This window comes from Dermacentor andersoni, chromosome 1, assembly GCF_023375885.2.
Source record: "Dermacentor andersoni chromosome 1, qqDerAnde1_hic_scaffold, whole genome shotgun sequence".
In the NCBI taxonomy this organism is placed as follows: domain Eukaryota; kingdom Metazoa; phylum Arthropoda; class Arachnida; order Ixodida; family Ixodidae; genus Dermacentor; species Dermacentor andersoni.
In genome coordinates, this window is record NC_092814.1 from 191,325,785 (window position 1) to 191,352,512 (window position 26,728).

At 46.7% G+C, this 26,728-nt stretch overlaps 1 protein-coding gene across 1 annotated transcript in view; it reads right to left on the minus strand.

Moving 5' to 3' along the window:
• The window catches only part of LOC126547102 (neuropeptide SIFamide receptor-like), a 258,316-nt gene that overhangs the window by 24,904 nt on the left and 206,684 nt on the right, over positions 1-26,728 (minus strand). Inside the window, exon 2 of the mRNA XM_050194963.3 lies at positions 16,076-16,175. Coding sequence (XP_050050920.1) covers positions 16,076-16,175 — 100 coding nt within the window. The remainder of the gene's footprint in view (positions 1-16,075; positions 16,176-26,728) is intronic.

Below are 26,728 nucleotides of genomic sequence, written 5' to 3' on the forward strand. Positions count from 1 at the left end.
AGACCGTCAGTGCAAAGCTGAAATGGTTTTCAGCTATGTTAGAGATCGCAGACCTACATATTTTTTTTGTCGTTTACGTCGCTCAAATGAGCAATAATTGTATTACTGATAATGTTCTCGCGATTTCCAAATCAGCCGACAGCTGTTGTGGGTCCAGCTGCTCGCGATGACGCTGGATGACAGCATTGCTGAAGCGGAAGCAAGCGAAATTTCACTGATTTTGACGCCAGATTGTAAATTCCCTGTCGTATGAGTGAAATAATATTTGGCTCACATATTCACATAAGCCTCTTTAATAGATCGACAACGTTTTCTTACTATGCTCAAAAAGTGTTTCGGGGCACTTTTCAACGAACGTACTCACATCGATAAAGAAAAATAGCGGAAGTAAGAACTTCCTCAAACATGCAAGTTCAGCTAATACGGCGAGCCAGTGTGACGGCTGAGTTGCGCTCTCCGTTGAGCTCTGCAGGACTCACGGATGTATGCAACATTTTTAACGCTGCAAGCCCGGCACTTCCAAGTGACGAACGGCATGCGCGTTATGAGCATGACAGAGCATTCTCGACAGGAATGTAACGAGCGCTGCGTTTTCAAGAAAGGAAACGCAAGGAAGACAGAGGATAATTATTGCTGTGTGGCAAATATACACTACAAAGGGTGCAACTATTTTTAGTGTGCACGAAAACATCCAGATTTCTTCTTCACTCTTAAAAAAACTTGCACCCTTTGGGGCGTATATTTGCCTCACAACGATAATCGCCCTCGTCCTTGCTTGCATTTCCTTTCGTGAAAACGCTGCGCACCCTACTTTCCTGTCGGGAAGCTCTGTCATGCTGATAACGTGTTAAAGAAAACAAATTCGGGTAAGACAGATGACGATTATTGTTGTGAGAGAAATATACACCTCAAAGGGTGCAAACTGTTTAAGAGTGTTCGGGGCGCGTTTTCACGCGGCTGATTAGTTTGTAAGAACAAGCACCCGGCATTCGTGTTGTTGTTAAAACGTTTATGAAAATAACCATAAAATGTTTCCGCCCCTAGGAAGTGGATCCATCAAGGCCGACGAGGGACAAAGGAAGAGGTTAGTTCAGATATAATGGACCATTTGTGAGTCTTGTAGAAATCGAAGTATTGATTGGAATATGACGCGCAGTCTCCCGGGAGGGACCAGTGGGAAGTCGCCAGGCGTCCAAATCCTGCGGCCTCAGAATAGGGGGGAAGGTAGCCATCGCTCTGCTTCGGTGCTCGGCGAAAGCCGAGCCGCTGCAAAGTGTATGTTCCTAATCTAGCAGCTCGTTTCATGGACAGGAGCGGCAAGTGGCTGATTGCCTGGTCTGAAGGTGAATCCTGACGCGGCGAGCTGGTATCGCTGCTGTCACTGTGACGAACCGTCGCAGGTGCGTACCTTCAGCACGGGTAAATTTCCCCGGCAGAGGAGTGGGATTTTACGGTAGGGCGTTCAAAAGCGCGGCCCTTCGAGCCATGTTTGCCTCTTCCAGGACTGTGTCCGGATCGATGGGGTATGGGTCATCAGGCACTTGTCGCCGAGTCTCTGAGGGGCAGGAAAGAAGCTCCCTTGCCAGAGAGTCGGTCATTCGGTTGCCAGCGACACCAGCGTGAGCTGGTAGTCATGTAAGGTGGGCAGTGCTGCCAGCCTCGACAGCCATTCGCATCGCCCGGTGTATCGAGTGGACAGCACCATTGCGCAAGTCCAGCCGGGCGCAGGCCTTTATGGAGGCCAGCGAGTTTGTGTCAACAGTATTATGAGTGAAGGCTGCAAAAGTGGGCTTGAGGACGGCGCCGCATGCAGCGGATATCGCAGCCAGTCCCGCCGTTAATGGGTCGTTGCAGGCAGGGCGGAAGGAGTAGTAGGCGGCAGCGGTGCAAAGGTAATAGTACGATATGACTGAAGCTTCGTCACTGAGGGCGGAGTCACTGTAGGCAGCGTGGCAATGGGGAGAAGCGGCGCGAACTACTGCTTCATGTTGCCTTGCGTAAGTCAACTGCCTCTATGCGTGATAGGCATTCACGTTTAGTGGAATGGTTGCAAAGTCCGCGTTCAGGGGACAATCACACGGAGCAGGGAAAGAGGGCAGAGGCTTGAAGAAGCGAGGGGGCACTGCTACCAGACATCGTGGCTCTTAGTCGGAAGTGATGTGAGTGCTTGGCAGCCTCGGCTATTACCTCGATCGGATTCATCCGGGCCATTTGGGCGATGCGGTGGAAGGGTATGAAAGGCGGCAGGCCGGTGACAACTCTCATGGCTTCGTGGTTAAGCGATTCGAGTTTTCTTCGTTGCTTTTGGGTCAGACTGTAGAAGTTATAGCCGTGTACAGCACTTGAGATTTGTTGGATTATTACGACACGATGGATAGTTCCTTCCTCACCGCCCAAGTTATTTGACGTGATGTGGCGGATTAAGTGAAGTATCGGATGCTAGGTCCGAGTCATGTTGCGAAACAATAGTGAAAGAGAAATTATCAGAGAAGGCAGCGACTCAATAACAAACAGCTTTTACGAAGGCAAGCTTTCTGAATTTGGCCCGAGACCATACTTATATGTGAAGCATATTAACGGCAGAAGCGAAACCAGACCGATATGTACCTTATTTACAGCCCACGTATTAAGAACAAACTCACTGCAACAGTGCTGTTTTTTTTTTCTAGCTGACCACTTGCGTGTACTTAAGTGGTGCAAATGCCGCCCAATTTATTTACCGCTGAGCATTACCACCATGCCTGACTGTGTCGGCTATATGCAACTTCGAGTGAAGACCTCTGCTTTGCACGGGCGGTGAGAAAGCAGCGCCAGACATCAATTAAACAGCTGCCAGGTCTAATCAGCAAGCTGAAAATGATGAGGTGAGTTGTTGGTCTCACACAACCTTTGAGAATCCTTCTTTGACGTTCATCAGAACCACGATTATGCGTTATCATGTGGCCCCTCTCTGTAACGTGTCCTATGCACGGCGCAGAGCTGTGCGTTCAAGGCATGTGCATTATCTACGAGGTAACCACGTCACGTTCTGTGCCATACCGCTCGCCTTTTTGGGACAAATATTACGCGAGAGAGAAGGCGAGAGAGGGAGACGACGGATATTTAATGAATCCTGGAGAGGTTTGCCTGGCGGCATGCCTAGCATACTAATGATAGCTATTGTAAGCGATGATGTCTCGTCTGCGCGGAAATTCGCCTACAAAAAATGAAAGCCGAAGGAGAGTCTATGCACTCAAACACTGCATTGGACGAGCGTTAGCTCTTCTCCACCTGCCACAGTCTAGATAAGTCGCTTTGCTTCTCAGGTAGCAGCAATACACGGAATTTTTTCGTTCAGTTGGATTCGGCCTTGTTGCTTGCAAATTCAAGAACGGATGAATAAAATATATTCCCACTCCTATGTACATACTATCGTTCCTGCGGGAGCTCGCGAATAATCGAACATGTCCTTTTAGATTGCACCATTAGCATATCTATGCAGACGTCCTCCAGGGGACTATCAAAAAAGCCTTATGTCCGCGAAATGTGACATACAGATTCCGCTCGTCGAATCAAAAATGCAACAGCATGGTCTCGTCATTCCTGCGGTTTTCTTCTTTAGAGTACAGTACGGATATTATGGAAATGCTCTTTGGTTAGGTTCCAAGTCACATGGGAATTCCGGGAAATGAAAACACGGACCAATGTGCAGCAGCGACAGCCCATGAAAGACTAACACAAATAAATCTTCCATTCAAGGACTAGTCCGGGTGGTCCATGCTGTGATCACCTCAAAGTGGCAAAAGGATTGCCCCTCTAAAGCTATCGACAAACTCCAAATAGTAAAACCCACGCTGCAGGAGTGAAAGACATCAAACCACCAGGAACGTTTAATAAAACTTATTTTATGTCGTGTTCGTATTCGACACACACATTTCACGCACAATTTCCTATTGAAAAATGAAGAACAAGTGGCTTGTAATCATTACCGAGAACCTCTAACTAACAATCACAGTTTAACAACATGTCCGGCGTTAAAGGTAACAAGACAGCTATATCTTCATGAACGTTTCAAAACATTAACACTATTTCATCCCTCTCTGATCCTATCCAAAAAGGCACTTGTATCTATAGACGATATTTTAAGCTTCTAGAAGAAACAGGCTTTTTAAGCAAGCTCTAAACAATTATTTCTGTTGCTTGAAGCACTTTTACGAAATTATATAATCTTAGTACATGACCGGGGTTGCTGGAGAATTATGGGAGAGGCCTTTGCCCTGTAGTGGGCGTAACCAGGCTGATGATGATGATGATAATCTTATCCAGTGCATGGTACATCGTTTCATTTTATTACCTTAAAGACCCCTTGCGGGGTATTAGATAAGGGGTGGGTGGTACAAAAATACAGGAGGTTGCCCACTATATTATTTTAAAGACAGAATACTCTTTACTTCATCCACGAAGGCAGATGAGGTGGTGATGGCAGCGACGTGGTGGGGAAGGCCATTCCAGTCTTTAGCTGTACGATGAAAAAATGATGACGAGCCGGTGACAGTGCGCGCGCTAGGGCGAGCAACATTTAGTGGGTGGCCTGTGCGCAGCGATATGCGTGAAGGTGGTACAATGTAAGGTGCGTGGCGCAGCGAGCTGGTGAAGAATTTATGGAATAATGATAAGCTCGCGATACGGCGACGGTGCGCTAGTGTGTCCAAACCAGACTCTACTTTTAATGGTGATACGCTGATATCATATGAGTATGTCGAGTGAATGTATCTTACGGCGCGGTTCTGTATGGATTCTAATGCGTTGCTGAGGTAAATCTGGTGAGGATGCCATATCGGTGATGCGTATTCGAGTTTTGGCCTAACCAGTGTTTTATATGCTAGTAGTTTTACCTGTTGAGGAGCGTTGCGGAGATTGCGTTTCAGAAATCCCAAGGTTTTGTTGGCAGATGATATGATGTTAGTTATATGCTAGCACCAGTTTAAATCATGCGTGATCATAATGCCTAGGTACTTAATAGAGTTTACAGTGTCGATTGGGATTTCATTAATTGTGTAGATAGAGTCATGCCGATTACGGCCACGGGAAATTGACATAGATTTACATTTATTATTGTTTAGTACCATTAACCATTGATCACACCAGGCTGTAATGTTGTTCAGGTCATATTGAAGATAAATGCAGTCATTACTATTAGTGATAGTTCGATAGACAACGCAATCATCAGCAAACATACCTTAACGTACCATCATAGCCTTAATTGCTTATGCACCTAACCTAGCCTAGCCTAACCTAACTACTTCTCGAACGGAAGCTCCCTGCGCGTATTCTTTAACTGCCGTCTGCGGAGCCGATACAGTTGTGCGAGTACACTTTGTGTTTGATAGTGTTTTGACAGTAGTGCTTACTTAAGAAACCTTGGCGATAGCGGAGTTAAAAGCAGTACGTTTGCAGTGCCCTACGTGTTCTCGTTCAGCGGTCCGCTGATGCTCCGTAAGTACCTCGATGACGCCGTTGGCTGAGAAGGAATCGTTGCCTGACTGCCATGTCACGTTATTGATTGTATTCGTGAAGTGGTGCAAGTGTTTTACGTTGGGCAAAAAATTTTTTACATTGTCTTCAACAGCGCATTGAGTGTTAATGTGTGGCAGCTCATGTGCTTACTCCCATTTCTTCGCCTTATACACTGCCATGTGTAGCCGGTGGCATGTATACGTCAATTCTTGTATTTGTCGTGCATGTGACGCAGGCGAACATCGTCAGAACTTGCGAGATTCAAGCAGACACACATGCTCGATCTGCTTATGATTTCGGTAACGAGAGCACTTGTTCGACAAAAATACCTCGCACTTCTGTTTCCTGGTCTCACAATATTGTGGCTTATGCTGCGTTGACGGTTCCTATTTTTCTAACTCAATTAAATTAATTTTGGGAATATAGTTTCTTAGACTTGAACAAGTCTGATATTTTTGTAAAATGATAAAATGGGCTATTCCCCAAAATCTTTACCCGCTTTGAGAATTAAGGCATCTGAACGGAACTTGGAATTTCGTTCGACATATCGGAATGTCAGTGTAACCATACTTGACTTTACCAATGGGAAGTAAAATGTGTGCGTCCCTTCGCAGTAGCTTAATCAACGGTGCAGCGTAACAAAGTTTATTGAAAAATAGGCCAGCACCTTCTTCGCAGCATCAACTCTACAGTTATTACACATGAAGCGTTGTGCCCTGCATGCGCATTGTTCGCTTTAATTGGTCTTGCTATGTGAGAGCTTGAATCTTAAGATAACTGTTCCGTAGCGATATTGCAGCTTATTTATACAATATACAATCTAGTACTTGCTGTTTATTTTCTATTTGCTTTACCTCCTTTCAGAGTACTCCTTGGGATCAACCCAGGTCGTGGCACAAAATCAACCGTAAAACCAGCGCTTAACAAAAAGGTGCTGAACTTTCGCATCAGATCATACAGGCAGAATGGGACATTTCGGTACGATATATTTTTTTTTACCTCAAGCGCATTTCTTGGATTGTGAAAATTAAAGCGAAAAGTGGCGTAGTGAGAGCACACTGCGCAAAAAATTTTATGCTCTACAATTTGTACTCTGTGTTCATTTTCTGCCCAACAGCTCAAGCACCCTGTGTTTTCCAGCGTGGATATTCAAAATATAGCCTCAAATGACGTTTTTTTTTCTTCAAAGGTGCTAGCAGACTATTTTACGCAATAAACGAGTTGCGTTATTCCTTCTCACCTATTTAACATAGCGGTTTATGTCGGTAGAATTTCTGCTGATGCAAATGTCGCTCTAAAACTTGCCAGGTTGAGTCTGTAGTTACCACCGCTAGGCAATCAGCATTCTAGAACAAGGTGTGTGTTTCTGCTTTCATTTCAGTTAATATGCGTAGCGCGTGCATACGAAAGTTACTGTCCATATTTCGTCCTATGTATATTTCAGGGTCCTAAGAATGCAAAAAAAAAAGAGCTGTTTAGAAAGAGCAATAAACTAGGGAAATTCGTAAAACGTGCTTTAGGTGTACAGGTGCACACATTACATGTGGTTGTCAAAAATATGCGCGAAGTTAGTTTGCCAGTCAGAGATATTGGCCTCCATTCTTGCACTGTAGCCTAACATTTGACACCCGTGTGGTTGCTCAATGGTTACGCTGTTGAAATGCTAAGCACAAGGTCGCGAGGTCGAATCCCCGCCCCGGCGGCCGCATTTAGATGGGGGGCGAAATGCGAAAACACCCGTGTACTTAGAGTCAGGTGCACGTTAACGAACCCCAGGTGGTCTAAATTTTCGGAGACCCCCACTACGGCGTGCCTCATAATCAGATCGTGGTTTTGGCACGTAAAACCCCATGAAAAGAAACGTAACATTTGACAATTAAACTTTTTCATAATTTGTTCTATTTGTCGCGTTCACTTGTTTAGGTTGTTTCCCATCTTCTTTCTTCAAATCTTTCTTCAACTTCAAATCAGCAGTGATATGTTTCACATGGACATCAGCTGCTGCTTTGGTTTTATTGTCAGCTATCTTTTTTCAATGTGTCAATTCTCCTTGCTTTAGATGAAATGTATGTCTGAACTGTAAAGTGAATAGTAAAGCAGAAAAATCTGCAGCAAGAGTAGTACAGAACACCTTTTGAGTAAAATGGATAATCTAATACCGATTATAATAAATGTAGCAGGCGAGGTTTTATCGAAAATTATCGTTAAAGAATTCACTGAAATATTGCTAAAATTGCTGACAATATTAGAGTTTGTATCTGTGGTGCCGCCGAATGAAATTACAGAAGCCAGTATTTTTTACGAGCAATAGCTGTAAATATGAGGGCCTGCTGTTGCAGTAGCATGAAATGAATCTACATACGTCTGTATTTTTTACGGGAGATTGCTGTAAATGCGACGGTGCGTTATTTGAGTGCCATGGAAAGAAATTACGGACGTCTGTGTTTTTTACGGGAAATAGTCAAGATGGCTGCCAGGAAAAGTCGAGTAAAAACAATGGCGTAGTTTTTACAGGGCCCGGCCCCGTCACCAGACATCAATACAAAAAAAAAAAGAACCTGAAAGTGTATCGCGAGATATGGACCATTCTGGCTAATCTTCTGAGCACGTACGTGGAAGGCCGTTCTTCCGTAGGCTGTCAATGATCAATCCAGTTTTGTCACCCGATTCTCCTCATGCTGTCGTCGTCCCGCGATCATCATCATACCCTCGTCGTCATCCGATTGCCCTCGTATCGTTGCCATGCCATTGTCGTTATTGCGTCGTTGTCATATAGTTGTCGTCATGCATTCGTTGTCATACTGTCGTCGTGGTGCAGTCGTGGTCCTACCATCGTCGTCATTCCAACTTCGTCGTCGGGTTGTCGTCATACCGTCGTCCTCACGCCATTGTCGTCATACACTTGTCGTCCTCTCATTGTCCTCATGCCACCTTCACGGTTTCATCGCTATACTATTGTAATCGTTGTCATATTGCCGTCGTGGTGCCGTCGTGATCGTTCCACCTTCATCACTCGATTCTCGTCATACCGTCGCCGCCACGCATGAGCCCACCGTGGTTGCTTAGTGGCTATGGTGCTGTGCTGCTAGGCATGAGGTTGTGGGATCGAATCCCTGCCACGGCGACCTCATTTCGATGAGGGCGAAATGCGGAAATACCCGCGTACTTAGATTTAGGCGCAGGTTAAACAACCGCTGGTGATACAAATTATTCCGGAGTTCCCCACTACGGTGTGCCTCAATATCAAATCGTGCTTCGGGCACATGAAACGCCCTAATTGAATCAAAAATTTAATTTAATCGTCGTCAAGCCGTCGTCGTCGTGTCATCGTCTTCATACACTCGTCATCATCCTAGTGTCCTGATGCCATCGTCGCCATGCCATCGTCGCCATACCACTTCCGTTGTTCCATCGACGACATTTCCTCTCCGTCATCCTATCATCGTCACTTCGTCGTCGTCAAGCAGGCGTAGTCATGCCGTCATGCTCACGAGCGACATTGGCAAATGAGTTTCATAGAAAAGTGGGCCGCACTCGAAGACGGGAGTATGGTGCACATTGCCAAAGCAACGGAAGTCTCAGAATGACCATTCCCGATGCTAAAAAAATCGGTCTTCAGCAATATGGTGTGTTCATCGCTATAATTATTGAATGCTAATTGCGTTCTAAGGACTTTTTTTAGGACTTGATGGATGGTAGACTAACACATAGTTGTTACAGTGGAGGTTTCGAGTCCGCAAGAGAGCAGTCCAGCTTACTCTTGCAAAATATTTAGTTTGCGTAAAAAGCAGTTATAGTCGCACCTTCAACAACCATTGACGAAACCAGACAGCATATCCGACCAGACTACGCACCTCGAAGAAGGGCATGCATAACGCAACCGGGCAGATGTCTGCATCGGCTTTGACAGACCCATCTGTGAGCACTTTTGGGAGTCATTTGGGCATTCTGTCTATTTTCGTTTGTGACTAAACACTTTGTATCTACAAATCGAGTACCTAGGAGACCATTTTCAAGACGGAGCTAAAATTCGTGCTGCAAGTTGCATAAAGAAAGTGTGAGTTCACTTAGAAGGCATGAAAGAACCGGACAGTTCCATTGCATTAGAAACGGCACATTTGGACGGAATGAAGAACATAGTGCCCTCACAACGTTCTTAGTGATACACAGATGCTGAAAGAGTAATGAGAGTTCAGAATGATTGACGCAAGAGCCAGTAGCTCGTCGACACCGTCGCTATGTGCGACATGCGCGACAACAGAGCCGCAAATAAAACATTCGGCACCTTACTGGCAACCCTTTTGCGGTGTTTCGTCATGACAGGCACGGTATCGCTTCATTGCAGATGAGAAATGGTGCTTTTCTTTTGGTATTTCCAGAAGTCTTTCGTTCGTCGACGTCACCGCTTCGCCATGTTTCTGCGTTCATCTGGTCGCTATTGTGCGATAGCAATTATACGGCCGCTCGAGACGCATTTGCGTCGTCCCTGTTGGCATCGGCGTTGACGTTGTCGTGCTGTCCTGCTACTGATGGTGCGTGTGTGGTACCCGCGCGGAGAACTAGAAGGTCCCCCAGAGGCGCGAAGTCCGTTAGGGTCGAAAAAGCGACCAAGCCATGTGGACGTATTTTTCATCCTCCACTCGATCCACTCCGCCGGAGCCAGGACAGTGTTCTGGCTTCCACTGCTGGCAAGGGCATTGTTCGCACACACATTAGCGTTCCCGCTGAACAGCTGTGTACATACATACCACACTGTGGTAAACGTCAAGCTGAATTTATGCAATCATTTGTTTGGACGCTGACCAACGCCGACAGTTTTTCCTTCGGTCTCCATCTCGTGCACCGCCGAGAGAGAGAGAGAGAGAGAGAGAGAGGAAAGGGGAAAGGCAGGGAGGTTAACCAGAGGGGAAGGTGCGGTTTGCTACCCTACGCTAGGGAAAGAGGGGAGGGGGGTAAAGTGATAACAAAGTAGAGACAAAGAAAGGAGCACAGACATACAATCACAGTTGGTCACTGAAAAGGTGCGGCGGCTGCTGCGCCGCTGGCACGCTTTGCATCAGGCCAGTGTCCTGAGACGCCTCCAGCGAAACGCTAAACCTCGATATCGCATTCAATGCTTCGCTTTCGAACAAAACTAACAATTTTATCACACGCGAGTCTCAACTTATACTGTAAGCCCCCGTATTAGCATCACAACATGTGACCCTAATTGGAACACTGTCCGCTAGTTTTCATTTCCGGAAGACATGGTCTCATTATTAAATTATTGCCACGCAAATCTTTTAAGAAAAATAAGAAAAAGCAGCGTCTTGCGTGTGCGTGCGTGTGTGTGTGTGTTTTTTTTTTTTTCGGTTGTCACTCCCCTATGGGCTGCTAGACTGGGTTCGAGACGTAAACACGAACACTGACAGAAGTCTCTTGTTATACATTTCAATTAATCTATGCTTATGAAGGACCTACTTTTATTGGTTATGCCTTGTAAGGTGAAAACATGCAAGAGCGGTTTTTTTTTCAGTAATGCAATAATGCTGATGACAGCGTAACAATGTGATATACACTAACCTAGGTCATTAGATGATACAGAACCTAACGCTAAAACATCGAGTGCATGCTCCTCAGCAATCGAATTCTCGCGAAGTAGGCTGTGCGCTGGACCAGTGTTCGTCTGCCTACCGTTCGTTGTCATGTGCGGTGTAGTGTGGGCCATTAGCGGTAATATCATATTATAAATTAGTGGCTCAATGGTGTTTTCCTTTTCGCACTAACAAAGAGACGAGCATGTGGCTGCGATATATTTTTCCCGTCTTATTTATTCGGTAAGTATCGGAAGAGTATAAGGGTCTTATTTTCTGAGTGTAATAAGCCTTTAGAAGTGCCTTGTTGCCCGCAGATTGTAATGTTTTAGTTAGACGCATGAGAACGTGATTTTGCCAAAGACGTAATGACGTGAATTACATCAATGAAAATGGCTTTTTCTTGCAAAACGCCCTTTTTAAGGAATGAAGTGCGCGAATTATAGGCGCATAAAGACATTTTATTGGATACAATTTCTTATGCAGCACAGCCACTCGGCGAATAAGTGTTCCTAACTCCTGGCTGCCTTGGGTCGAGTTTTTGCACTTTGTCATGCTAGGAAGCTCTGCAGCGCGAAGCAGAGAGTTCGCCTCCCTCTCAATAGGTTGCAGAACAGTGGGTGAAACAGGTGGCCAGTGACAGATGATCCGGATTCAGCTGTGGTGACATGCACACCGCTTTCCTCGTTTTTTTTTTTTCCACGAAGTTTGCGCCCACAACTTTGCAACAAGCATACATCGAGGACAGAATGTAAGAAATTGCGTTAACTTTATGCCGAGCACGATAAAGAGTCGCTTTTTGGGCTATTGCGGCGCACTGACTCATCACAAGATAAAACGATACAAAGTCGAAACAAAAGCAACAGTCGTCTATGTATATATATATATATATATATATATATATATATATATATAATCCTCGCCACTACGACCAGCAACCGACGTGCTCCACTCCGAAACCCCGCCCAGTACAACATAAAAATAAATAATATTCTCAACGCTGAAATGATTTTTCGCCAGCACCATTTCAGAGAAGCAGGGTTGTGGCGCCGAGGAACGACAGACAGTCTTCAACGTATGGAGGGAGGCGACAGAATTTTGTTTCACCGCAGAGAAGAACACAGAACACGACGCTCGGCGGGCGCGCCAATTGTGTGGATTCGAAGGCAGGTACAAGATGCCCAGAAGGAAATCGTGGCGCGTGGGCCCAATTTCAAGATTTCGTTTTTCTTAGAGTTGCCGATGGTGCTCTTGGCCCACTGCTAAGACGATTTCGCTACTCCGCGCCGCGTATCTTGATGCTTCACGTCGGCCTTTCAGGAATTTTTCATCCCCCAAGATTAGCTGAGCCGCCGATTTCATGCATTTTTATTATTTTCTTTAAAAGGCAACATTTGCAGAGCAGTGGTCTGTCGTTTCATTTCTTGAAAGGCTATCAGGACTATTTTGTACTTGTTTCATTGAGAAACATTCATTCCAGGTTTACTGGAACAACGTTGCATAGAAAGAGAGAGAGAGAGAGAGATAAAAGAGATGAGAAAGGCACGAAGGTTATTCGGAAGATAGATATCCAGTTTGCTATCCTGTACTGGGGAAGGTGGTGCTCCGTATAATGAGGCTCGTGAATATAGGCTGTAGCCGACCTATTCATGAGTAATGACCTTTTCAGCTCCTAAAGTGGGACCCCAGCATTATTTGCCACTGCGATACTTATGTTAATGCCAGATGCGCGTTTCTCACATTTTTTTCGACAAAATGCGTGGTCATTTCATGTTTACCTCGTAACAACAGGCAGTCTAATATTTCCAGTAGAGACGGCGCATTGAACGTTACACATACTTCTCTTATGCATACTGCCGAACAGGGGAACTGGTGATGCTATCGTAGAGAAGAGATAACAAGGAAAAAGTGGACAGGAGGGGAAAAATGATAGGAGGATAATCTGCGCTAATATCTCCATAGAGCTACTCTCGCTTAAACATGTGATGTGTGATGTGATAACTTTATTTGGAATCCGGCGATTGGGAGGCCCGGGCCTGGGGCCGCCTAGATGGCCACTGGGAGCTGCTGCTCCCGTGCGGCTTCCTTGGCTCGCTGGACGGCCCAAAGTTGGTCTTGGAGTTCTGAGCTGAGCAGCACGGCCGACCACCGCGCCCGTAGATTTTCTGGGGAGACTGCCATTTTATTTTGGTATATTTCACAACCCCACAACATGTGTTGAAGGGTGGCTCTAACAGACTTGCAGAGCTTGCACATATCGCTCTCGTATATATCGGGGTAGAAAGTTTTTAGTTGCACGGGACTCGTATAAGTTTCTGTTTGTAGTCGCCTCCAAGTAACGGACTCAGCTCTGTTCAGTTTAGTGTGAGGCGGTGGTAATACTCGCCTCCGATTTTGATAGAATTTGGTAATATCGCTAAATCTTGTTAATATATCTTTTTCTCTCCAGATTTCCTCCTCCGCGTTCTCCTGACCGATGGAAGTCACTCTTTGCTCAGCTCGGCGAGTGAGACCTCGAGCTTCGCGGTGTGCTACCTCGTTGAGGTTGATTGCGGGAATGTCTAAAGTCGTATGCGCTGGGAACCAGAGCAATTGCCTGCCGTTCTTCTCTGCATTGGAGAACTTTGCTTCATTGACTCTGATGATGTGCCATGCCTCAGGAGAGATCCTACCTTTTGCATAATTTCTAATGGCCGCTTGAGAATCACTAATGATGTACTGAGCATTCGTGGAGACCAATGCTAGTGCAATGGCTACCTCCTCTGCGGTCTCGGAATGTTTGGTATTAACTGATACGCTTGTAAGGAGTTTTTGGGTGTGATCTACGATTACTGCTACATAGCTATTTCTGTCTGGGTATTCAGCAGCGTCTACGAAGGTTGCTCTGTCGTCTGACCCAAAGCTTCGGATAATTTTCTCTGCTCTACTCTTGCGTCTGCCGTCGTTGTAACCTGGATGCATGTTCTTGGGTATATTTGGTACTAGGAGTTTGTCACGAATTTCTCTCGTTATCGTCCTCTTTTCCCCGTATAAATTGTGGTAATTCATTCCTAGTTTGCTTAGTATATGCCGTCCCGTTTTGGTTTTGGTTAGTCGCTCTGCTTGAGATGTTTGTTGTGCTTCTATGAGTTCGTCCAGTGTGTTGTGGAGTCCTAACCTTAGCAAGAGATCCGTGCTCGTACTGATGGGAATACCTAGTGCTAGTTTGTATGCTTTTTTTATCATGTTGTTAATTTTACGCTTTTCAGCTGCAAACCAATTGTGGAAGGCTGCTATGAACGCTTAAACATGAAGTCCGAATATACAGTTACAGCTGTGCGAACGGTGCCTGCGCTTGCAGACTTTTGTCCACAGTTGCAGTTTTTTTTTATGTTGCGGGACTCGTGAGGCACCCTAATGGGCAAACATTGTTGCGCTGTCTTTATTTTTCAGCTGTGCGTCTCAAAGTCTCGAAAATTTTTGTTTACCATACCCCAGCGCTTTAATAATGCGTTCGATATATGTAATAACGAAAAAGCGAGCAGCTTTAGTTTGTTTTGTATGGTAAGGTTGCTCCATTTTTGCAAAATGCCAGCCGCCAGGTTTCCAGACGCCTACCGTACTTTTACGGTCGCGCGTTGATTGAGCCTCTAAGAGAAAATGTACGACACATCTATTCATCTCGTCACAGCTTACACAAGGCACTTTATGAATAGTGCAGATACGGCTAGAACTGAATCTTGTGGATTCTCAGAAGCGGAAATTGAAAGCGTCTTCTTCAGCTACATATTCATCCCATTGGCAGCCAGATGTATTAGCTCGAGAACCTGGTTTCCTAGCATCTGCTCACGACTACTAGTATTGTGCTGCAGGCCCACAGTCACTGTACAATTTTCCCAACATTTGATCTACAGCTTAATATGTATATCGTTTAGAAAGACGGCGGCAGGAATAACTGCAGGATTACACACCTCACAAGCATACTGGTTTTTCACGCAGGTTACCACGTAGATTTGACTTGCAGGCTTTCGCGCAACGTTCTCATTCTTTTCGAATATATTTGTCTGAATGGTGTCTACATCACTCTTGGTTGTAGAATCTGCGTATATTTTCTGCACGAAACACATTGCGCTTTCAGTTTCGTGCTATGCACACACTCGAAAAATTACAGGGTCTCTTAAGATCTCTCTTAAGAGATGAACGACGAAAGCCTACTCTCCCTTCTCTTATCATTCGCCTCTTTCTCTTTGCTTCGTCTTTCTCTTCTTTCTTTTAGCCATTACTGCTCACTACAAAGCATGTTTAGTCATTTGTAATCAATTGTGGTCATTACACGCCGTTGTTATCCATGTTGGTCATTTCGTAGTCATTAGTAGTCATTACAAGTCATTTCAGTCATTATTAGTAATTACTGGTCATTGCTAAGCATCTTAGTTATTTGTAATTAATCGTGCCCATTACAAGCCGTCGTTAGACATATTGGTCCTTTCGTATTATTAGTAGTCATTACAAGTCATTTTAGTCATTACTACTAATTACTAGATATTTCTAGTCATTTCTAATCAATTGTGGTCATTACAAGCCATCGTTAGACATATTGGTCATTTCAGAGTCATTTGTAGTCATTATTAGTCATTACTGGTCACTATTACCCTCTACCAACCTCTATTGTAAGGTTATCATTCACTTACTGTCACTGTCAATAATTTTTCATTGTTTAATCTGTCTTTAATCTGTCTTCATATGGCGTGATGACGCTTCGGCGGACACTCCGGCGGTCAGGTCTGCTGACAAAAACTTCACCATGAGCCGAGAAAGGCTTTCGCCTTAAAAATTATTAGGAAGACAAGAACACTAGGCAATCGCGTAACTGATCGTTAGCACGCATTACTATTGCATTCTAGTTGCTTCCTAAGAATAACAAACACATAATTTCGTGGAAGAGCAGCGCTATATACCAAGTGCATATACATGTCTTGCACGCTCTCTTTATAGTTATTCAAGTACCTGCCGTCGAGGGCACTTACCTGTCCATGGATATAGCTACCAGTGTGTTGATGGAGGCACTGACTGCTACGCCTTGAAGGTACGACACCGTCTTGCACATGAACCAGCCAAGCATCCAAGCTGCGCACAAGAAAATTGAAAAAGGTGACGCATGTGACAAATTTCGCAGAAAAATAATAGTGGAAATTGTCTTTTCATTTGTTCATTCATTACATAAGGGGCAATCAAAAACAAAATTTCCCTCGAGTGTGATACAGGTGGCACGCTTTCTTCATCAATGAAGTTCGATGACTATTATGAATAAAGCTGGATGTGTTTTTTAAAAAAGAGCGTAACAATTAATTTTAAAATCTACGTAGTGGAGCATCAAAGCCTCGCGACCGATGAGCATTACCAGGATACCTTAAGGCAACACAAGCACGCGAAGCTACATGCGCAAGATAGTTCATGTGCGTGCCAATGATGACGTGAGTTCCATCGCTGAATTGTGGAGGAAAAGAAACAAATACTATAGAGGCGAACCATCGCGAATGCTTTGCATATCTGCACCGCAACAGCCTCACATAAAGCGTTATGTATCCCAAGAACACCTTTCTGTGGAACGTTTTGCCTTCCATCTCCATCCCTCCCTCTTCCGCATCATGCTCAGAAGTGCTATACGAGCAGAGCCTCATTCGTGCTTTCCTAGGGCGAGCCTTTGTGTTATCCCATTTTTACTATAGCTGGACAGGAAACGAACACAAACAGAAAACAGGCAGTCAGATTATAGCCCGCCTGTGATTATTCATAGTGTGTGAATCATCTTTACGGGGCTTTGGCGGTCCCTTAGCTGCACACATGTGTGGCTAAGGGACCGTCATGGGCCTGCACCAGCAGGCCCATGACGCGGCCGAGAGGCTCGGCCTTCCGGTTCCCACGTGCGAGCGGCCCGCTTCGTGAAGGCTCACGATCTGCAGGACTTTATTAAAGTTTTATCATACCATACCATAGGTACAGTGGCCGTCGAGCCAAGCCATGTAGTTTTTTCGAGAGGTTCTTGCGGGGAGCATCGTGATTTTTACAGTCTACAAGAAGGTGTTTTATGTCTTCTTCAGCCTCTTCACATGAGCATGTAGCACTGTTAGTTTTTCTTATCCTATACAGGAAGCTTTCAGTATAGGCAGTGCCTAGTAGAAGCCTATGAACTGTTGTTTCATTAGATCGACTAATTTTAAACGGAATATTGGATTCTATTCCAGGATGTATATTATATAACTGCGAGTTCTGCGCATCATTTATGAACCAAGTTTCCTTGGACAATATACCGCATAGTTTGTTCAATAGACATTGCGCATCACTCGCTGCTAGAGAATGTAGTGATAATTCATTCTCTTGATGTGCTGCACGTGCCATGTGACCGGCTGTTACATTTCCTATGATTTCACAGTGACTTGTAATCCACTGGAAAGTTATGTTGTGTCGTAGATCTTTCGCTACGGCGTATTTCATCTGTATTTCGTATGTCAATGTGCTGTTTGTTTTTGTTAAGTGATTTCATTTGAGCACACCAATGAGGCTTGTGAGTCACTCAGAATTACCCAGCGAAGTGGTTCTGACTGCTGACATGTAACGTAAAGCAGAAAGTCTTGCGTAAGGTTCTGCCGTTGTGGACGTTATAAACTGGCAAAGTTTATAAGCTCTTTTCACTTAGTATGCAGGTATAAAACGCAGATGTGGAGCTTTGTTTCCAGCATGATCCATCGGTATACACGTGAATGCGATCTACGTACTTAGCATAAAGATGCGATAAAGTTAACTGCATTAACGCAACTATGGACATATCCCATTTGCGACCTGCTCCAGGAATTGAAGTGACTGTGTCTGGAATCACTAGTCGCCATAGGGGATGAGTTGCGCAAGTAGGCCAGTATTCGTAAGCAGGCAGTGAGTTTTTGCACCGCCGTATTTCTTGATGTATGCGTGCAGAGGTTCTATCCTGAAGGTGCTGGTATAGTGGATGATTAGCACGTTGCGAAAGCCAAACGAAAAAGGTGACGACAAATTTCCGTCAATCTTAGTGCATGAAAAGCTGGCGTGCACTGCCTGGCGTGCACGTGCAAGCCGATCATGAAGGAAGTAAAGATTTTGTGCCGCTGCCGAGATAGCCGAGCCAGAGAGCTACTCGAGGCGTACCATATTAGAAAGAAGGGACAAGAATGTGCCAGTGACACCTCAGTTTATTTACATAACAGTGAGATGAGGTTTATTGACGAGCGTAGGTAGGTCGCGTTTTGCTTATACAAGGTTTTACTTTTCTTTTATCTTACCTTTTTTCGCGCACGCGCAGTGGTGTATGTCGGGGGTGTACTTATATGTGGACGTTGTGGAATAAACTTTAGTTGCAAGTCTGCGCCCGTCCTTGTCCCTTGCTGTCTTTGTGGTTCGTTTCTTCGCGCAGTTAAACAATGTTCGCTAATATCTACCAACTCGCCCAACAACAAGTTCTTCTAAACTACATGAAAAGCTGGTTGGCAAAGCACTGGCAGGTGCACGCGAAACAGCGATACATATGCGAAGGCTTCTGGCCAGCAATCTTTGAATTGTTTCCTCTAGATTACAGGATATTCTATGTAGCACAGCAGCAAAATATGATATTCTTTGTCTAATGATTGCCGAGTGAATGCGTAGTAAGGAAGAGGTTGAACTACTCCATCTCATTGCAGCAAATCGACGAAGAATGTTGATTAGGGAGTTGAATTTGTCCTCTAATGCTTTTATTTGGTGTCGCCGCTAAACACCCGCCAGCTACGAGCTTCGCCTCTAGCATGAGAGCAGGAAAGTTTGACAGAGCCAAGTTGTCAAGAAGCATAGCATCGATCCGCCGCATCAGGCCAACCAAAACTGCGTCACGAATGTAGCGGCCATTACGAAGGAAAGCGACATGTCGCATTCATGAGCGAGACTGGCCATCGCATGGGCGGAATGCATTCGCAGCACGTTTGGGAGAAGCACAGCATTTGCGAGAAAGCGTGAGGCCACGTCGGCTTTTTTTTTTCGAAACTTCCCAGGCTCTATTTCTTAAGAGGAAAAGAAAGATGTTCAAGATAGCACGCTAAAGCAACTGAAACTGGTATCCTGAAGAATAGTCTAAAAACCTCGCATTCACATATTTTACGTAAATTTAATAATAAAAAATTTGTTAAACTCTACTTATTTTAAAAGCTAGTTTTTAGACAGTTAGAAAAAATACTAGATGCTTGTTTAGCCGGTTGTGTTGTTTCAATCGCGGAAAGCATAGAAGAGAAAAATAGAGATCAAATTTATGTAGTCTCCTTTCTGTTTGGTTTGTTTTCAAGATTGGTGCATGTGAGCAGGGACACCCTGTACACACTACTGTGTTCTTTACTGCATCTCAAGTGAAGCGACGTAAGCTGAGAAACACCCAAATTTGTGCATTTTATGCGCAAGTTGCCTGGGTGAAAGTAGGGGGCGTCATCCCCAGTACTATTTGAAGTACACAACAGCCTTCCTCAAGCAGTGCGCAGCCCACAGCTTACGTATGTACGTTGAACATGCGATCTTCGACACAAGACGCTCATATTCAAATCTTTTAGCTAATATAAGATTAGGAATGTTTCTAGGGATTTTATTTTATATGCTATGGGTTTCACGTGACATAACGTGCTAATGAAATTCATCCTCAGCCTATTTTTACGTCCACTGCGGGACGAAGGCCTCCTACTGGCGATCATGAATTCTTGTTCCTATGCCAAGCTATTGAACATTACTTTTATCTTCTGCATATTAATGTCCAATCCTACTCTTACACTTTGTCGGTTAAGGGCCTCAATCATTTTTTGCAGTTCGTCAGCAATGTTGCCGAACAGAGCAATGTAATCTGCAAACCAAAGTTGATATATTCACCGTTGATCGCTCCACGTAAGCCTTCCCAGTATAATAGATTAACTACTTCCCCTAAACATTCAGTGAACAGCAGTGGAGAGACTGTGTCCTTGTCTAACCCCTTTCTTGACAGGTCATTTTCATATTGTGTGTGTGTGTGTGCGTGGAGAAGCAACGTAGCTAAGGAACTTCGTACATATTGTCGAAGAAATTAACGTGCGCCTCCTGTATTCCTTGATTATGGAATACCTTCATGACTGCTGGTATCTCTACTGAATCAAATGCCTTTTTATAATCGAAGGCCATATAAAGAGCTTGACTGTATTAAGCAGATTTCTCAATTATCTGACTGATGACATGAACGTGATCTATTGTAGAATACCCCTTCCTGAAGCGAGCCTGTTTTCTTGGTTTATTGATGTGAATTGTTGCTCTGAACCTATTAAAAATTAGCTTGGGGAATATTTCATACAATACTGAAACCAAGCGAATGGGCCTATAATTTTTCAATTGTTTAACATCTCCTTTCTTATGGATTAGTATAATGTTAACATTCTTCCAGCTCTCTAGTGCACTTTAGGTCGTGAGGCATTGCGTATAAAGGGCCTTTTCAAGCTTAATAAATCCTGCATCATTGACTAAATCGATTGGTATTCCTCCTTCTCTCTACGCTTTTCCCCTGGACATGTCTTGCGAGAACTTTCTAAATTCATCGCTAGTTAAAGAACGTGCCATCACTACATTCAGTGATGGTAGCGTGGCTAATATTACGAATGAAATGACGATATATTGAAGCTTAAGGGCTCGTTCCATGCAATTGTTGCAATAGTAACATGCGAAGTGTGTCCATTAGCAGTCGCTTCTAGCGGTCAGGTAGGTCACTTCGTAAAGTAACAGCCTTGAGGGCTTCTCGCGGACAGTTTTCGGGCCGGGGCATGTCCAGAGTAGATGATGCGTAGTTGCTGCACACGAAGGGCAGAAGACTTCCGACATTCAGCACCGTTTTCAGATCGTAGTATCTGTGTGAAATTGACGTCAAGAGTAGCGGCTGCTGCAGCTCACGTAGACGGACAGAAACTTCCTCTACCCAAGAAAGGGTGTGGGGACGAGAGCAGACATGCTCGGTAAGGGAGGGGTGTAATTACAGTACGCCTCTCCTGCCGAAGAGAAGACGGACATGTTAGCGAGAAAAACATCTAGTTACTACTCTCCACTGGAAGAAGGCAACGTGGTATTAGTGATCGAATTGCGGAAATTAACCAGCACGCGGGTAGGGACATGGCACTTACTGACACTTTTTACAGGTTTTCGCACTCCATGCATAGTGGGGTGTGGGTATTACTCGAGTGCGGGCTTTACACGAGTAACTGCGGTATATATATATGAAGACCTCTGTGTCGACAATTGGTGTACAGAAGCCTGAACGTACTACATGCGTGGAGGAGGTCTAGAGCTTTCTTCAGTTCTTGACAAGAGAGAGAGAGAGAATGAAGAGGAAAGGCAGGCAGGTTAACCAGATATGAGTCTCCGCTTTGCTACCCTACACTGGGGATGGGGGATAGGGGTTAGAAAGATGATAGAGAGGAAAACGCTCAAGGTGTCCATGAGGTGACAACAGTGTGACAATTTGAGCACAAATAAGAAGTCAGGTGTCCGACATGTCTTGCAGCTTTTACAGTATACAGGCACTAAGGCAATATTAAACAATTGTGGCAGAACGAAGCCTCTCGGTACACGACGGCTTCAATGAAAGATCCAAATTCATGTCAATCACTTAAAGCGGCAAACCGAGGCTTTCCATGTTTTGTAACATAATCTCGTGGTGTACATTATCTCACACTTTATCTATGTCTACAGCCACCGCTATCCATTACCTAGCTTAATCACGTCCAGCCAGTTGAAAGGCGGGTAGCAGGATGTTGCTTTTAGAATAAAAGCTGGCGGCCGCCTGGTTAGAAATTTCTCCGACGTATAGTATAGCGCTAGTCGGATGTATGATGACGGGTCTACGTGGTTACCACCGCGCTCCAGGACCCGGACTGTGCGCCATAATTTCTTGTTTCCTGCATCAGAGTCAAGGTACTCACATCGCTCTCGCCACTGATGTCACGATAGTTGATTTTTACAGCGCCGAGAGCACGCTGCGATGCGGTTAGCAAAAACGCGGGCACGTATTGCAAGTGGTGACGACTAACGAGATACTCAGCCTCGAAATGCTGCGACCTGATTTTCAGGAGGTGCGATCTAGGGTCGGTTGTTTCTATTGATATTATTTGCTGCACAACGGTGGGCACACGAGCCGAACACGCCTGCATGCAACGCAGGGTGAGTCGAATTTTCGTACCGATACTCCGAGCTCTCAGCAGAAGACTAAATTCCACAAGAACGTCAGGACCGCAGTTATTCGGGCGGCTCGCATGCCCGCAATGCCTGCGGAAGAAATTAAGATCGTCGTTAAATTAAGATTTCCAAGGCGGGAGCTGCATGCGTGGCTACTGCCATCATGGCGGCAGCGGGAATTGAGAAGGCAGATCGAGCTGAGGATATGGCGTGTCCCAATATCCATCAGAACATTATGGTGCTCAGCACTCCGTGTGAGGAGCGAGCGAAGAAGTATGCTCGAATACAAGCTATCAACGTCCAAGGCAAAATATACGAAGTGAGCGCTTACGGAACGACCGCCCAGGACACAGTCAAGGGCGTGATCAGGGGCATAGCGCTTGAGGACAGCGAAGCCGAAATAATGCAGCAGATCGTTACAAAGTACAACCCCCTCGCCGTGGGAGCGAAGCGTATCGGGAACACGACTACAATAATCGTTGTGTTCAACGGTACCAAGGTTCCCAAGTATGTGCGTTATGGATCCACGCTCTATCCGTGCAGTCTCTACAGGAAGCAAATAGAAGTGTGCAAAGTATGCGGGAAGGTCGGCCACAGGCGCGACGTGTGCCCCACACCAAACGTACGTGTTTGTCTTTCATGCGGTGTTTCTAATCCCAGAGAGGGCCACAAGTGTGTCCCCAAGTGCAAGCTCTGTGACGAAGAACACCCCACTGGAGACCGCCTCTGCAGAGCCAAATACAAGGTTCCGTACGTCGTGCGGCGACGGCGGTGGGAACGCCGTAACGCCGAAGAACAGCGAAAGCAAGCACTCGAATCAAGCGCCTTTCCACGCCTAGGACGCTCCCGCTCGCGCAGCGCTTCCCGTGGCGGATCCCGCAGCGCGTCGCGCCATGCCTCACGCCACGCATCACGTTACGCTTCCCGTCATGCCTCGCGTAGCGCATCCCGCGGCCGTGACTCGTCGGACAGGAACAGCTGCGGCGCAAAGCGATCGCGCTCCCGTGACAAAGTCAGCTGGGCCGACGTAGCCAAGGGCGAAGTTAAAGGCAGCAGCGCCAGCTCCAACAGCGCCACTAGTGGCCGAAGCACACCGAGCAACTGGCAGGCGTGGACTACCAGCCCCTACTACAAGGAACTCGAACAACTCCGCGCAACCAATGCGACCCTGGTAGAAACCACGCGCCGGCTTGCCGAAGAGCTAGCCGAGGTCAAGAAAGAACTTCAAGCACAGCAAGCCCATCCATGGACAGAGCCAGCTCAGTCACCCGAGACACCTACACCCGCCACCGACACGCCACCACACCAAGGCATACAATCAATGGACACAACCCAAGACGAGCCCCAGGAGGAGAAGACCACTGATCCAACCCCCAAGAAACGAGCACGCACCGAACCAACACCCACCGTTGTCCCCGAGCAGAACTCCGACACGCTATCGCACCAAGTCACAGAATCAAAGGACACAACCCAAAACGCGCCCCAGGAGGAGAAGATCACTGACCCAACCACCAAGAAACGAACACGCACTTCATCACGACATAACAAGGACCTGACCCAATTGGAAACTCAGCTCGAAGCCAAAATTGAAGCGCTCGCCAACACCTACGCCAGCACCGCTGCCGTGACCGACCAACGACTGGCACGGCTGGAGGAACTAATCACCACGTCCTTCCGCACCATACAAGAGCGTTTCAAATTCATTGAACTCACCCTCAAGCCCATAGTCCGCAGCCCCATCTTTTCAGCGGAATTCGCCAAACACCCATACCTCCAAGAACAGACGCAAGCCCCACCCTCGACACAACTATGTCCCAACACCAATCCACAATAGCATCGCTACCAGACCTTACGGTCTGGCAGTGGAACTGTCACAGTTACAACAACAAGAAAGCAGTGCTGCAACAACATATTACCACAGTAAACAAGAAACCCGACATTATCCTGCTGCAAGAAACGACGACGGTGACCCCCACCCTCCCTGGGTATCGCGCTCACGTTAGCCAAGGGGAGGGACGGGGCGTCTGCACGTTCGTCCGCAAAGGGCTCACGTTCATCGAGCACCAACTCAAACACGGCCGCAGCAGGGTGGAATACGCCTTCACCGAAATCATCCCAAGCAAACAACGGAAAGGTAGCCTGTTCATCATCAACATCTACAGTAACCCCAAGCACCAAACACAGAAATTCAAGACCCTACTACACACAGCCAGCACCCAAGCCAGAGACAACACGTTGCTGATCGGAGGGGACTTCAACGCCGCCCATCGAGCGTGGGGTTATGTGAAGGACACGGCCAAGGGACGGGACTTATTGCAGGATACCCTGGACCACAAATGTGTGCTAATCACGGACCCCACGCATCCTACCCGCATCGGCAACTCCGTAGCACGAGACACCACACCAGACCTTACGTTCGTAAAAAATGATCACACGGGCAAAGTAACATGGCACAACACGGGCGTCGACCTGGGCAGTGACCACTACATCCTCGAAATTACGATACCCAACCAATTACGGAGCAATACCATTATACATAAGTGGACGGACTGGGACGAATTCCGTAAGGGGCGCCTCACCACAGCGCAAGACATCACAGAGATCGAAACCTGGACGGTGGAACTCCGCGATGCAGTGCGCTCAGCGACAAAGACCATAGAAACAGACGAGGACGTCATCATCATGGACAGCCGCCTGGCCCATCTGATAGAGGCCAAACGTTCGATACAGGCGCGTTGGAAGCAGCACCGGCTGAATCGCAAATTGAGGAAGAAGGTGGCTGACTTAAATAGGGCCATTGAACAACATTGCAGGCTCCTGTGCCGTCAACAGTGGAACGAGATCTGCAACCGAGCTGACAGGGAATTGCATCGCAGTTGTACATGGAATCTATTTCGGCACCTCCTAGACGAAACAAAGACCAAGTCAAACCAGCGCGACCGCCTGGCCCGCCTCATGCACACCATCACACAACAACAAGGAAAAGACGCTGTTATCAGGAGCCTGGAAGCCAAGTATCTGCCAGACACGCCAACGGAAACCCACCCGCCGTACGGGGGGCTGCCCAACGCGTGGCTCGACCGAGACATTACAATATCAGAGGTACGGGTAGCGCTGCACGAGCTCAACACCCGCTCAGCAGCCGGCCCAGATCTCGTTACAAACAAGATGCTACGCAACCTGGACGACGCTTCGATAGAAGCCCTAACCGATTACTTCAATGAATGCTGGCTTTCGGGCAAGCTCCCCCGACAGTGGAAAACGGCAAGAACGATCCTGATTCCGAAACCGGGCAAACCACTGGACATCGGCAACCTGCGTCCCATCTCGCTGACGTCCTGCGTGGGCAAGGTGCTGGAGCACGTGGTCGGCAACCGGTGGCAGGAATACCTAGAGAAGGAAGGCCTCTATCCTGACACGATGATCGGCTTCCGGCGCAGACTCAGCACACAAGATGCCATGTTACAACTCAAACAAGAAATCGTCGACAACAAGACACAAGACAGCAAAGTAATTCTGGGTCTCGATTTACAAAGTGCATTCGACAAAGTTAAACACTCAGCCATATTAGGACAAGTATCAAGACTCAACATGGGGGTAACGAGCTACAATTATATTCTAGACTTCTTGACCAACCGCACGGTAGAACTGCACGCCGGAGACCTCAAGCTCCCCGAACACAAGCTCGGCAGTACGGGTACTCCACAGGGTTCGGTCATATCGCCGTTGCTCTTTAACCTCGTCATGATCGGGGTAGCGAGGGCAGTAGCGGGGACCGGCGTCCGGCATACTATCTACGCCGACGACATTACCCTGTGGGCGGTCGGTGGCACCGACGCCAGCATCGAGCAACAGCTGCAAGCGGCGGTTACCGCCATCGAGCAGCACCTTGATGGCACAGGCCTAATCTGCTCGCCCGCCAAATCCGAGCTGTTCGTCCTCACACCGCTTCGACCGGGACGGAAGCGCGCTCCTCTTCGGGAGTGTGATCACATCAAAATTGTGACTGCATCGGGGCAACGCATCCCCGAGGTGCCCAAGATCAGAGTACTGGGCCTGCTGCTCAACAAGAGCGGCCGCAACGACGAGACCATCAACAAGCTTACCACCAAGGCAATGGACGCCATCCGGCTCATACATCGAGTCTCTACACGACGGGCGGGCATGCGTGAAGACAGTCTCGTGCGCCTTGTCCAGTCGTTCGTGATCAGTCACATTGCCTACGTCGCGGCCTACCTTAATTGGCACGTCACTGACAGGACCAAGATCAACACGCTGATCAGACGGGCTTACAAGACGGCGCTGGGTTTAATGGAGACCACGAGTACGGCTCGGCTCTTGCAGCTCGGCGTCCATAACACCCTAGAAGAAATAGCCGAAGCGCAGCTCACCGCGCAATTCGAGCGCCTCTCTACCACCAAGACGGGGCGCAGTATACTGACGTCCCTGGG